This window comes from Microtus ochrogaster, chromosome 4, assembly GCF_000317375.1.
Source record: "Microtus ochrogaster isolate Prairie Vole_2 chromosome 4, MicOch1.0, whole genome shotgun sequence".
Lineage (NCBI taxonomy): Eukaryota > Metazoa > Chordata > Mammalia > Rodentia > Cricetidae > Microtus > Microtus ochrogaster.
Genome location: NC_022011.1, coordinates 88,311,696 through 88,324,919, shown reverse-complemented (window position 1 = coordinate 88,324,919; position 13,224 = coordinate 88,311,696). Strand labels below are relative to the sequence as shown.

The 13,224-nt window shown below is 42.2% G+C and overlaps 1 protein-coding gene across 2 annotated transcripts in view; it reads left to right on the top strand.

Annotated features, from left to right (window-relative positions):
- The window catches only part of Cerkl (ceramide kinase like), a 112,152-nt gene that overhangs the window by 88,578 nt on the left and 10,350 nt on the right, over window positions 1–13,224 (top strand). For both annotated transcript variants that reach the window (XR_003376848.1, XM_005346631.3), the window contains exons 5-6: window positions 3,356–3,498; window positions 12,837–12,911. Coding sequence is in view for 1 of the 2 variants with exons in the window: in XM_005346631.3 (XP_005346688.1) it covers window positions 3,356–3,498; window positions 12,837–12,911 (218 nt within the window). In the remaining variant the exon portion in view is untranslated. The remainder of the gene's footprint in view (window positions 1–3,355; window positions 3,499–12,836; window positions 12,912–13,224) is intronic.

The window sequence follows — 13,224 nt, the reverse complement described above, 5'->3', positions numbered from 1 at the left end:
CTTCCCGGTAAGACCGGTGCTACACAGATGATAAGAAATGGGCTAGTCCGGGTGCGAGAGTTAGCCTAGAAGAGGCTAGATAGATGGGCCAAGCAGTGCTTAAAAGAATACAGTGTCCGTGTAATTATTTTGGGGCATAAGCTAGCCGGAGGCGGTCGGGGTGCGACCGGAGTGCTGGGGACGCAGCCCCGCCACTCCTATTACAACAGGTCGTGCAAAAGAAAGACAGCCCTGCAGAAAGAGCTGGGGGATGGGGGGTTTGTGCTCTCTTCCGGGACACTCCACCCCTGGATAGCACACACTCACCCGTCCAGATGGGATTCCTCAGCAACTAAACAGGGCCACCCGGTAGCCCTATACAAAAAAATTTAAAGACGGTTTGTGACCCAGGGATCACTTCCTTCAGGAGATTCGTATGTGACATCCCTGTTTGGCAGCGGTGGAGTTATTGATTGGAAATGGTTAGTAAGTTATTCATGGCCACTAGACAGGAGGTTGAGAATCTGCAATCCAAAATAAGCTTCAGTATAGCTTAGTCAGCAATGTGAAACAGTTTGGTAGATGATGTTTAAGAAATACTATTTCCTAAGATTTTAGAGTTTTTAAAAACGAGTTCCATATGCTTCTGTAAAGACACATTGTGACATATTTCGAAAGCCAAGAGAAACAGCAATGACAGCTGGTGTCCCACTCCAGTGTATCCTAGCAAACACTGTGGAATCCATGGCTAAAAGTTGGGGGAAGCTAGGTTCCATATTGCCCCTATTTCCATGGTCTCTTTAAAAATAGTTATGGAAGGGCAAAGAAGAGACGTGAAGCTGTGGCAGTTGCATTCACTGTAAGATGAACACTGTTAAAACAACCTGTATTGTTTATGTTATTAGTATACTAATGTTTGCTTTTCCTTTGTGTGTGTGTGTGTGTGTGTGTGTGTGTGTGTGTGTGTGTGTGTGTGTGTGTGTGTATTTAATTTTCTGGATTACATAGCAGCATTATTTTGTTCATAATACTATGAGATATATAAACTATAATGTAGATGTTACATGACTAGCACTGACATTTTCTCAGGTTGACTTTGGTATTTGTTATAGCTAGTAAGTGTTTTTAAAGCCGAACCCTGACCCAAAAATAAAAAACCAACCTGAAATTCAACATTTCAAAGATAATATTGGTTGTGATAGAAGATATGCAAGCAGTCCCTTAAAGTCCTTTGTTTTTCTTCTTTTAGAAATGGAAAGAAATGCACAGCCTGATTCCACTTTTCTAGAATCATTCTACTGAGGCCAGTGACAAAGTTTACTCATCCTGAGAACAGCAAGACTTCTCAGATGCAAAGGGGCCACTCGAGTAGCTCTTCAGTGTAGAGTGGCTTATGGCAAAAGGATGATGTTTTTCTTTCCCTGTAGTATCCTGTTCCATGGTGCTTGTATATTAAACATATGCATTGGGTTTATGTCATATACGTGATGTAATCTGAGCAATGTGGTTAGCCATTTCTCCTCTTTGCTGTGGTAAAAGTCACCTGGGCATTTTAAGAAATCAGCTTAAGGAAGGAAGGGTTTGATTTGGCTTACAGTTTGAAGGTGGTAGCATCTTCATGGTGGGGAAGGAAGGGCAGCAGGGGTGTGAGGCTGTGGGTCACATTGTTTCCATAGTTACAAGCAGAGAAGGATGAATTCTAGTCCTCAGCTCACTTCTATTTGTATTCAGTCAGGGACGAGAGCCTGTAGGATGGTGCTACCCACACCATCTCCCCTCCTCAGTTAAAACTTTCTAGAAATACATACTTGACCAGAAGTATATATCCATTGTGATCCTAAACACAGTCAAGTTGACAGTGAGCGTTAACCGTGATCTAGTAGTTGTTGACATGAGTCAGTACATGTGTTCCTTTTTTTTTAATCTGTTAATTTCTGATACTTTATTTTTGTTTTTATTGAGCTATATATTTATTCCTTTCTAACTCATTCTATTTCATCTTGACTTTTCTGGTTCAAATTGATTTCAAAGTAGTAAAGTTCCCGTAAGGCTTCGGTCTTTGTATTTCTTACATAGAAAAAGGAAAGTTAGAACATTCTATTGAATGATAGTGTGGATACTTAAAGTGGGTGACCACGGGAAATCTACTTAATCGCTCTACGCCTTAGCTTCCTGATCTGCAAATTGAGGCTGTCAGTATCTAGTGTCTGCAGCTATCACTTAAGGAAGTTAACACCCAGAGAGTCAACAGTTGAGAACAATGTCGGATATGTAGACAGTCATAGCCACTAGCTGATATTCACAATGGCACTTATTCACTCTTGCTCTGTTGTTAAGCAGTCTTCTAACATCTGTATCATGACAACATGTTCCTGGTCATTTCCTTATTTATTGTGCAGGGAAATACTCAAGAAAAGATCGCCTCTGACTCTTACACACCTGTGATGCTGTCACGTGTGGTCATGGGCTGCCATCCTAAGCATCTAAGAATCAAACTCTTTCAAGCAAAATGATATCTTTTGAAAGGAAGGGTTTATATGGTCCTTGTAGATCACACACAACATGTACATAGTCAATGGATAAGGATTAACAAAGTTCATAAGACATTGAAAAATCTCAAGGAAAAAATTTGAAACCCGACAGATAGAGAGTTCAAAAACTTGGTTTAACATGCTTTGGATGTGAACAAACACATGCTGGTTAGATGTGAGCTGGAATGTTCTCTGTTTAAAGCCTTGTAACTATTTTGTCTATGGAGGGTTGATGGAGGAAGGTCATTGGTTAAATAAAGAAGCTGCTTGTCCTGATAGGTTAAAACATAGGTGGGAGGAAGAGGAAGTGAGGTCAGACTCAACAGCTCTCCTCTCGAGGGCAGACGCCTCAGAGAGACACGATGCTCCACTCTTGCGGGCAGAGGCGAGAGCTCTGCTCTCTGAGGCACACGCGATGAAGCTCCGACCCAGGATGGACGTAGGCTAGAATCTCCCTGGTAAGCCACCTTGTGGGCTACAGCAGATGATTAGAAATGGGCTAAATTAATATGTGAGAATTAGCCTAGAAGAGAATGGGTCAAGCAGTGTTTAAAAGAATACAGTGTCCGTGTAATTATCTCGGGTAAAGCTAACTGGGTGGTGGGACACAGCCCACGGCTCCAATTACTACAGAGGGTCTGGTTTTGTAAAGTATTTGTATCTGTGTAGTGCTGTGTCTTCTGAGTCATTCATTATCCCTTACTAAAGGCTTGAGGTTATTTTGAGTGATCCTATCCACTACACAGTCCCATATATTATGTAAGTAAGGTTAGAAAATGTTTTAAATTTTAGATTTCCTCAATATCAACTAATCAGTTTTCTTCTGCTTGCTTCTGTGTTCCCAGCATTGTCTGTGTTGGTGGAGATGGATCTGCTAGTGAAGCCGCCCATGCCCTTCTCCTCAGAGCTCAGAAGGATGCTGGTGTAGACTTGGACCACCTCCTGACTCCCATGAGAGCTCAGCTTCCACTTGGCCTAATACCAGCAGGTAAGGAGTAGCCCCACAGATTCACTAAATTGCCCCCCCCCCCGGTTTGCTTTCTATTGCTATGACCAAAACCCAGCTGGGGAGAAAAGGGCTCATTTCATCTTACAGCTAGTTTATAGCCCATCACTTAGAGAAGCCAAGGCAAGGACGGAAGCAGAGACATAGAAGGATGCTGCCTACTAGCTTTTTCTCCATGACTTTCTCAGCTACCTTTACAACTGGGTACCAACTTTTTAGGGCTGGCTCCAACCACAGTGGGCTGGACTATCCATATCATTAATGAAAATACTTCATATCCCACAGGCCTGCCTACAGGCCAATCTGATGTGGAGAATCCTTCTTCCGAGACAGTGCTAGCTTGTGTCCTGTTGACAAAAACAAACCCAAACAATATTCTCTCCTGTAATTCCTCTTCCTACCTCCTAATGATACTCAAATGTACAAATTCTTAGACAGCCTCACGAATCATCCAGCATTTCCACAGCAAATGTAAAACTTGGGGCAAGATATTTAATCTTTTGGAGCCTCATGTTTTCTAATCTCTATTAGGGGAATCCTGTATAACACCCATGTGCTTACAAGATCATTGTACTATGAAGTCTGGGGTGTTCAAAGGATATATGGACACCTAAGTAATTATCGGTGGAATTTTTATTTCATTACGAAAAGGCCTAATGGCCCCCAGAACCAGATGAGAAGTTTCAAAATCGGGCTACTCTGCATACGGTGTCTACAGGGTCCTGTGAGGTAAAATGTGCAACCTTGGATGACTCTAACTTTAATAGGGAACTTGCTTGTGCCTGAAAAGAGAACCAGGGTTCTGGAGGGCAAACGCCTTCCAGTCCTCATCTCTTATCCCAAGCATATCCCTGGTACCTTAGCACAGGGAGTATGCAATAATGTTTATTAAGTTGAGTGAATACACAGAACACTAAACTATGGCCTCCACCGTAATAAAAGCAAAGGCGAACACTGGGAACACTTGAGGCAAAGAAAGGAAGGCTTTGATGGGAGATGATAGTGCATTGGAGGGCCAGTTGGTGGACACTCTGCAGACATGCCACAGAAAGGGGTCTGAGTTTGACCTGAGACGCAGAAGAGAGATATGGTATGCTTCAAATCGGGGAAACCATGCAATGGAGCATAGTTTAAGAGCATTAATTTGGATGCAGGGTACGGAATATCTTGTGGAGAAAGCAGAGGTTGAAGCAAGGGAAACAGGGCAAAACAATGTATGGTTAAGAAAAGAATATGCTGTTATGTACATAATTCACTCATTCCATTGAGCAATAATAGAGGGAATTTGCTAGTTTTTTCATTTAAAAAGATTACAGTTTTGATTGCTGTAATAAAACACCATGACCAAAAGCACCCTGATGAGAAAATGTTCTATTTCAGCCAGCGTATAGCTTGTAGTCTAGTATGAAAGGAAGTCATGGCAGGAACTTGAGGCAAGAGCCTAGAGGCAGCCAGTGAAGCGGAGGCCATGGAGGAATGCTGCGGACTGGCCTGCTTTGTTATAGCCTCCAGCCCACCTGTCCAATGGTGACATTACATACGGTGAACTGGCCTCTCTCACATCCGTCCTCAATCGAGAAAATGTCCACAGCCCATTGTGGCTGGAGACTTTCAGTTGACATTCCCTCTGCCCAAATGACTCTGGCTTCTGTCAAGCTGACAAAAAACTAACCAATAAAAAAATCATAGACAAGCCGGGCGATGGTGGCGCACGCCTTTAATCCCAGCACTCGGGAGGCAGAGGCAGGCGGATCTCTGTGAGTTCGAGACCAGCCTGGTCTACAGAGCTAGTTCCAGCTACAGAGAAACCCTGTCTCGAAAAACCAAAAAAAAAAAAAAAAAAAACCATAGACAAAACCAGTAAAATACATTTTCTCTTATGAAAATAAAAAAAAATGTGTGTGTTTAAAAGAAAATTCAACGTTCTGTGTGATAACCATAGCCATACCAAACATTTAGAATTGCAGTAGCTCTCCTTACGTGTTTAACATGTAAGTGGTTCCCTAAGGAATTAGCTTTAGGGTTTTATTATTGTAAAGCATATTTGTGATTTTTCAAGTATATATGTTATTCAGTAGATACCTAGAGAAATACCATTTTTAAAAAAGGCAAATCAGAACAGATCCAAATGCCTTTGTAGAGTAAAAAGTTTTTCACAAAGCCACTAATTGAAAGGGGAAGAGAGATTCGAATACATCCTGACAGTTTAAAGCACGACCAAAAGGAACAATGTTCTCCAAGAAGATAATAAAGCAGCCTTGACTGCAAGGGAGGGAGATGCAGTTTGGGCCATTGTTTCACGTTTGGTTTTGACCCTCAGTGTCGTTTTAGCAGTTCTGCTCGTAGCTGGTGCGCTCTTCTGGCAGTCTGTGTGCCCAGGCTGCTGCTGTTCTCGTTAGCACTTGACTCTGAGGGCATCCACTAACCACCGCGGCTCAGGAATGCATAGGGCAGCTTCTCAGAAGCGTGCGCTTGACATGGAGGGGAGCTGCTTATAAAAATTGGTCATTATCTTTATGTCTATCATATGTAACCAATTTTTACAAACGCATAATGTTGAGGCATTGGGGATTTCTCCCCGCTTAATTTCAAAGCCTATTTACAATTTGAAAATAGCCTGTTTTTCAGTGGCTTTTTCCAGAAATGGCATTGTGATCTTTTTGTTTGGAAGATACAGCAGGCTGCCAAACTCTGGCTGTGGACTAGGAGTTGTGGCTTGCTAATTCTGTCTAATAGGAAGGGTTGTTTAATACGAGAATGCTATGCCTAGTCAGGGCTTTTGATGAAGAATGGGAACAAGAGCTAGGCAGGAAGTTTCCAAGCTGCCCATGAGGAGACAGCCTGCCTTTGAAGCCATTAGCCTCCTGGAGAGAGACACCCAGAGGGAGAGTGTTTAGTAAATTACTCCACTGAGCCAACAGACTAAGCTGCTGAATTATCCTCAGACTCAAATGTATCCGATGTGGGAAAGCCTGTGTTTGAACTGCTGGCTATTAGGAATTGTGTTTGTTGCTATGGGAACCGGTGCTGAGGAACTATACAGACAGAGTCTGATTAGAAGGGAATGGGGGCTAGCGAGAGAAGCCTGAGAGGACATAAAAATAAAGAAGCAATCCAGTTGTTGTAAGACAAGACTTAATCCACACACTGATGGCTCTGAATCATAGATTCCGGTAGAGTTTGCATAAATAAATTTCATGCTTTCCAATTAATTTGGGGAGAATAAAATATTGCCGAGGGACTGTTAATTTTTAGATTTAAGGCAAAGAACCGATGTGTAGGTGCTGCTTCCATGAGAATTTTAGATATGCTTGACTAGGAAGTCATTACCGCACATTTATCTGCCTGGATGTAGGAGACATTAACCGCCTTATGAATATTCATGCTGTCTGGTTAATTAAGTTAATTGTTCTGTAGAAGTGCTTGCACCTCCAAGGACAATTTTTTCATTTATTTATCTATTTATTTACTTATTTATTCATTCATTCATTCGTTTATTTTTTTCTGTGCATGATGCCCAGTACTCTATCAGTAAGGGTTTCACTTCCTCTTTCAAGAACTGCTGCCCCCCAGCTCACCCCAGGTCTTTGTTTTTAGCACATTTCAGCAGGTGTGGGGGAGGGGCTGCTGGGCAAAGTTGCTGGTAGTGTTCAGAAAAATAATGTTTCCTGCTAATTAAAATGTTTACCCTCCGCTATTCATGTGAACAGTGTAGTGTTCTTTATTGTCGACATCTTTTCAAATAGTCTCCACATTCCTGGAGGGGAATAATACTATCTGTAATTTTTTAATGTCAGGCGCGCCTTCTTATGAACTTTTGTGTTTTCTTCAGCATGCTAAAGAAAGTCACATTCAACAATTAAGGTAACGCCTTGATGAGTAGATGATGAATGATGTGGTCTTGCTTCCTATGACAACTCAACCGAGTTGGAGGATGGTTGGACCACTTGACAGGTCAGGGAGCAAACTGATTTCGGCATTTCAAAAGGATATCGCTTGAGTACTCATCACACTTCAAGCTCATAGGGAGCTGTCTTCCCTTTCTTGAGTCATGATTCATGTCCTTAGCTATTGTGTGTCACAGAATCCCATTAAGTATCTTACGGCCTTTCTGGAAGATAGCTCTTAGAGCCCTCTTCAACCTCAGGAATGGAGGAAATGATGTCATGCAATACTGCAAACAATAATACTAAAGACCCCTGTCTAAGTGTGTCTTCTCTCCAAAGCCTTTACTATACATTTGATGCAGCAAGAAAAAAACAATTTTCCCCTCTGAATAATTGATTCATCATGAATCGTGTGAATAACACCCAGGCAGTAAGCTCCAAAAGTTCATGGGGTGTTCATACCAAAGGTCTCACGAGTAAGTGTTTCTAGAAGACTTGTTTGCAGACCGAGAGTGCAAAAATCATGGTGAGCATTTGTTAAAACACTTACCTGCCCTACTCTGTGTGCTCAGGCACACATTCAATTCACACCACAGGTAGGGGTGGAACCTAGGAACCAGGTGATGTTGCTACTGCTTCTTCATAGACTGCGCCTCTAGAAAATTCACCTGGGCATTTTAGAAACTGCAGACTGACTCATTATATCTAAAGTGGGGCCTGGGAAACACATTTTTTTAAGTTAGTTTATTTCTGGCATGGTTGATTTAAGTGGCTTTTCCCCACTTATTTTTAAATTGACTAAAAGCTGTCCATGGCTATGTACAGCACGTTTTGGAATATCTAGGCATCGTGGAATGACTAATTTGGACTAATTACCATATTCACTCCCTTACATATTTATCATTTTCTTCTGTGTGAGAAAATGAATTCTTCTCTTAGTAGTTTTCCCGTATGTTACACGTTGATTGTCGTCAGCATATTTTACAATAGAACTCTTGATATTCTCTCTAACCTGCACTTTGCCTCCTTGGCCAGCGTGGCTGTACCCTTTCCATCTCTCCACCATTGTTACCTACTCCCTGCTAAGATTTTTACAGTGTCTGTGTCTTCATACCTGTTGTATTTTACCTGACATAATATCCTACAAGTTTGTCCATCTGCCCACCTTGTCACACATCACCAGGCTATCTTCAACTCCACTGAGAGTCTCTTGATGTGTGCAGAAACTTTTCAGTGGGGTGTAATCTATGCATACAGTTTTGCTCTTATCACCTGTACTTTGGGGATCCGAACAGCAGCACGGAGTCACCCACTCTGCTGTCTCTCACTGAAGGTCTGCCAGTATCGAATCCACTGTCAATTGCTTTTGTGTACAAGCTATGTGAGAGTCTGATTTCATTCTCCTGCACATGGACACCAAGTGTCCAGTCTTAGTGACTGTAACTTCCTTTTGTTGTTTTGTGTGTGTTTAATCTGTAGAATATCAGTTCACCATAAGTATGGGAGTTTTCCATTTAGGGTATTTGTATTTTATTCTGCTGATAAGTATACCTGTTTTAATGTCAACAGTATGCTGTTTCGATGACTTTAGTTTTGCAGCTGATTTTGAAGGTGTATGTTGCCTCCACAAGCTTTGCTCTTCTCTCAAGATTGTGGTAGATACTTGGAGTCTGGTCTTTGCTCTTCTCTCAAGATTGTGGTAGATACTTGGAGTCTGGTCTTTTTTTTTTTTTTTTAATTGTTTCTATGATGAACTGTGTAATTTCCATGGAGATTGCTTTGGATCCTTTGAGAGGGACTATTTAGGATACTATGGATATTTTAGCAAGATTATCTCTCCTAGTTTGTGAACACAAGAGATGTATGCATTTATTTTATACCAGCTTCAGCCTCTTTCATTGATGTTTATAGCTTTAAGTTTTCAAGTCCTTTATTTCTTTAGAGAAATTTGCTCCTAAGTATCTTTGGTAGTATTTGCAGATGGCTTTATTGTCTTGATTTATTTATGACATTTTGCTATAAGTAAATAAAAACACTATGTATATATGGACATACACACATATATACATATATATATATATGTATGTATATATATCAATTTTGTTTCCTGCAACCTTACTGAAGTCAAAGTCTTTGGGGTTTTCTAAGTGATCATGTTATTTGCACCAGTGACAATTTAACTCCTTCCTTTCTAACTTCTTTATATAGTCCTCCTGACTAATTGTTCAGAACAAAGCTCTTAGGATGATTTTTTTAAATTTATTTATTTATTAAGGATTTCTGCCTCCTCCCCTCCACCGCTTCCCGTTTCCCTCCCCCTCCCCCGATCAAGTCCCTCTCCCTCATCAGCTTGAAGAGCAATCAGGGTTCCCTGACCTGTGGGAAGTCCAAGGACCACCCACCTCCATCCAGGTTTAGTAAGTTGAGCATCCAAACTGCCTAGGCTCCCCCAAAGCCAGTATGTGCAGTAGGATCTGAATATTAACCTTCATCAGGCCATGAAAGGAGACAGAGACCCACATTGGAGCACCGGACAGAAATCTCAAGGTCCAAATCAGGAGCAGAAGGAGGGGGAGCACGAGCAAGGAACTCAGGACCGCGAGGGGTACACCCACACACTGAGACAATGGGGATGATCTTTCTTAGGATGATTTTGAATAGAACTGGTGAGATTGATATTTTTGTTCTGTTCCCAGTGAGCACCAGTCAGTAAACAGTCAGTTGCCACATTTTAAGTAATTAGATTCAGAATGTATCTTGGTTTTGGTCACTCAGTCAGAATGACGTTAGCAGTTAGTAAGTTGAACTTTGGTGGTGTTTGCGTTGTTGTGGCTAGAGTTCTGATTTAATCATGCTTATTGTTCATTAGTAAATAAAATGTGCTTACTGTTGTTCAATGCTGAGTGGCATAGGCTTATTTTGACGACATCTTCGGTGACGGTAGTAGTCGTAGAGATTCTGCAGCTTCTGCAAATGAACACCCAAGGACATAGTCGCAGGTGACACAGCTGGAGCCCTTTATCATGGTCACAGAAATGCCCTGGCTCAGTGATGAGTGTACAACAGGCCCAGGCTGCACAGTTCTTGGCGAAAATTCACTTCTACCTGTTGCCCAATTCAACCTCTTCCCATACTTTCCAATGCCTTTACCAGCCTAGAGATGAGGATTTGTTCCTTCCCCCTTTGGAAGCAAGCGTGCATGATTTGGGTCATACAGAAACATCACAGGGCCTTCACTGGGGAGCTTTCCCCTCCTGTGGGTAGATGGAAGAATCCTAGAGTATTTTGAATTATCCAAATAATTATGAAAATCAGAAATTATATTCTGTGTACACATTTTTAGAGGATAATAATCAAGTTAAATATTTTCTTCACTTGGAACAGTTTTTGTCTCAGATATGAAAGGAAACCTATTTGAAGTGAGAATTTCCCTCTAATTTTCACAGAATGTATTTTGAACATGCCTGTCAGAGTTTACAATGATAATGTATTTTTTAATGACTGATTTTTTTCTTATTTAAATATCTATATGCTCGTCTTTGCTCATACAGACATTCTTCTGCTGCTACTGCCCATTTTTATATAGAAGCGAAAGGCTTATTCCGTAAAGTTGAATGGAGTAAGCTTCTATATTGTTGTAATTTTGACAGAGTATAAATATCTTCATCAAAATAGTTATAAGTCAGTGAACTATTCTCTAATTTGTGGTACCATGGAGGGAATACAGACCTTATATATGGTAGCAAGCACTTTACTACTGGGCTGATATACCCAGTTCAATTTTCTAATATTTTGTGGTATTTTCTAACTTTTATTTTTAAACCCCTTTATCCATAGATTTTCACATGCAGGCATTTAACCCAAAGAATCACTGGTTTATTTTGAGGCCCCTGGTCTCTGCCATACCATCAACACTGGGCTCCTGCTGGAACTCTTCCTGAATGTCCAGTTGATGCTCTATGTAATGGAGACTGTGCAGCCCTGGGTCTACAGCAGTCCCCACCCCTACCCCAATCCCGTGCTCCAGGAGTTCACTGATGGGGTGTGTGTTGGGCTGGGCCAGCACCTAACCCTGGTTCTGGACCTAGGTAGTTGCAGGGTTGGTCAGCCTGCCAGCTCTCCCATCTTCTCAATCAGGTTGCAGTTTCCACTATTTCCCTGGCTAGATCACCCCTGAGCAACGAACAAGGCCTGGGGCCATTTCTCTCACTTTCAAGTCCTCAGGACAGGATCTCCCATACCTACACCTTCGGGGACCTCTCTGCTGTTACCCAGGCTGCTCTGTTAGGTGCTGCAGCTGATGAGGGGCAGAAACAGCTCTCCTGCTCTTAAGACCTCAGAGCCAACTCTTTTACCTGCCTCGGGCTTTGATAGACTGGAGGGAGGGGGAAAGATATCTCTCCTCTACCCGTGGTTGAAGAAGGAGGCTTAAAAGAAATCCCACACTAGCTCAGAATTGAGAAATAGACGGTTATTTATTTAGGGGTAGACTCACAAATCGGAATCCTCTGCTGGAACGGAGATCAGAAACCGAATCCTGCAGCCGGAAAAGAAGCCCAATGCATGCTCTACAAATAGTAGAAGACGCCACGCCCCAGTGGGCGGGTAACTACTGGCTGTAGGATTTCCTACAGCACTTAGTGCCACCTGACAGAGGAGTAATGTGGCCAGCTCTCCCTTGCTCACAACATTGGAGCTGGATCACTTAGACCCCCACCAGCAGGGTCAGCTCTGTTGTGCTGCTCTCCTGAGCGTTTCAGCTGGTGGGGGCAGGATCCTAGAACCTCAGGGCCGGCTCTCTCTCCTGCCTCAGGCATTGATGGATATCTCTCCCCCACCCATGCCACCACATGGCAGCTGAGGGATGGGGTTAGGTCTCCCATGCTCGCATTCTCGGGACTGGCTATTCTGTGCCCTAATCAACAGGGTCCTCTCCACTGTGCTGCCCGAACGAGACGCGAGTACAGCATCTGTTAAAGGAGTCATCTTCTTTGCCAGCTAAAGGCAGAAGGGGCAAGAGGGGAGGGCATCTTTTCCTCCTCCCCATCACCACACAATATCAGCTATGCCCCTCTCAGACCCATCTACTCTACAGTGCTGCCCATGAGAGGCAGGGGTCCATTCTCCAGAGCATTGCAGCTGGTAAGGGACTGGGTCAGGTCACCACCAGTTGTAGGTGTCAGAGGGGCAAGTGGAGGAGTTTTTCCTAACTTTTAAATCATTTAGAAATTTGATAGTTCTGCAAACATTTGACATGCATCTGTGCTGTGAACGGAAAGCTGTATTTATAATTATTTTAATCAACTTTCTGTCATAAAGTTCCATTAATTTTCATCTGACTATTACATGCTTGTGGCTATGTGTAATAAGAGCACATGTTAATTTAAAACACTGACTCTACTGATGATCCGTGTTTTAAAACTGTCTTGGCAGGATCTACGAATGTATTGGCACATTCTCTTTGTGGAATTCCTCACGTGGTGACTTCAACTATGCATATTATCATGGGTAAGAATTCTAGAGAGGGCCAGGTAGAATAAGCATGCTTTTGTTCACATAAGGAGCTGTGTTTCTGTCAGTCTTATCCAGGGGTGGAATGTTCTCTGTCTCTAAGCATAGAAATGTTTGTCTAAAGCTCAAAGGCAAGGCATCGTCTAGTTAAATTGCTTTTCAGTTCAACTACATGCTTTGGAAAGAGCAGTACATGAAGTTTATTACTATTATCTTGATGGAAAAAATATTGTAATGATGTTCAAAAAAAATCACAGTTTTAAAACACAATGGATAAAGTCCACGCATACTGTTTGCATATATAACCTGC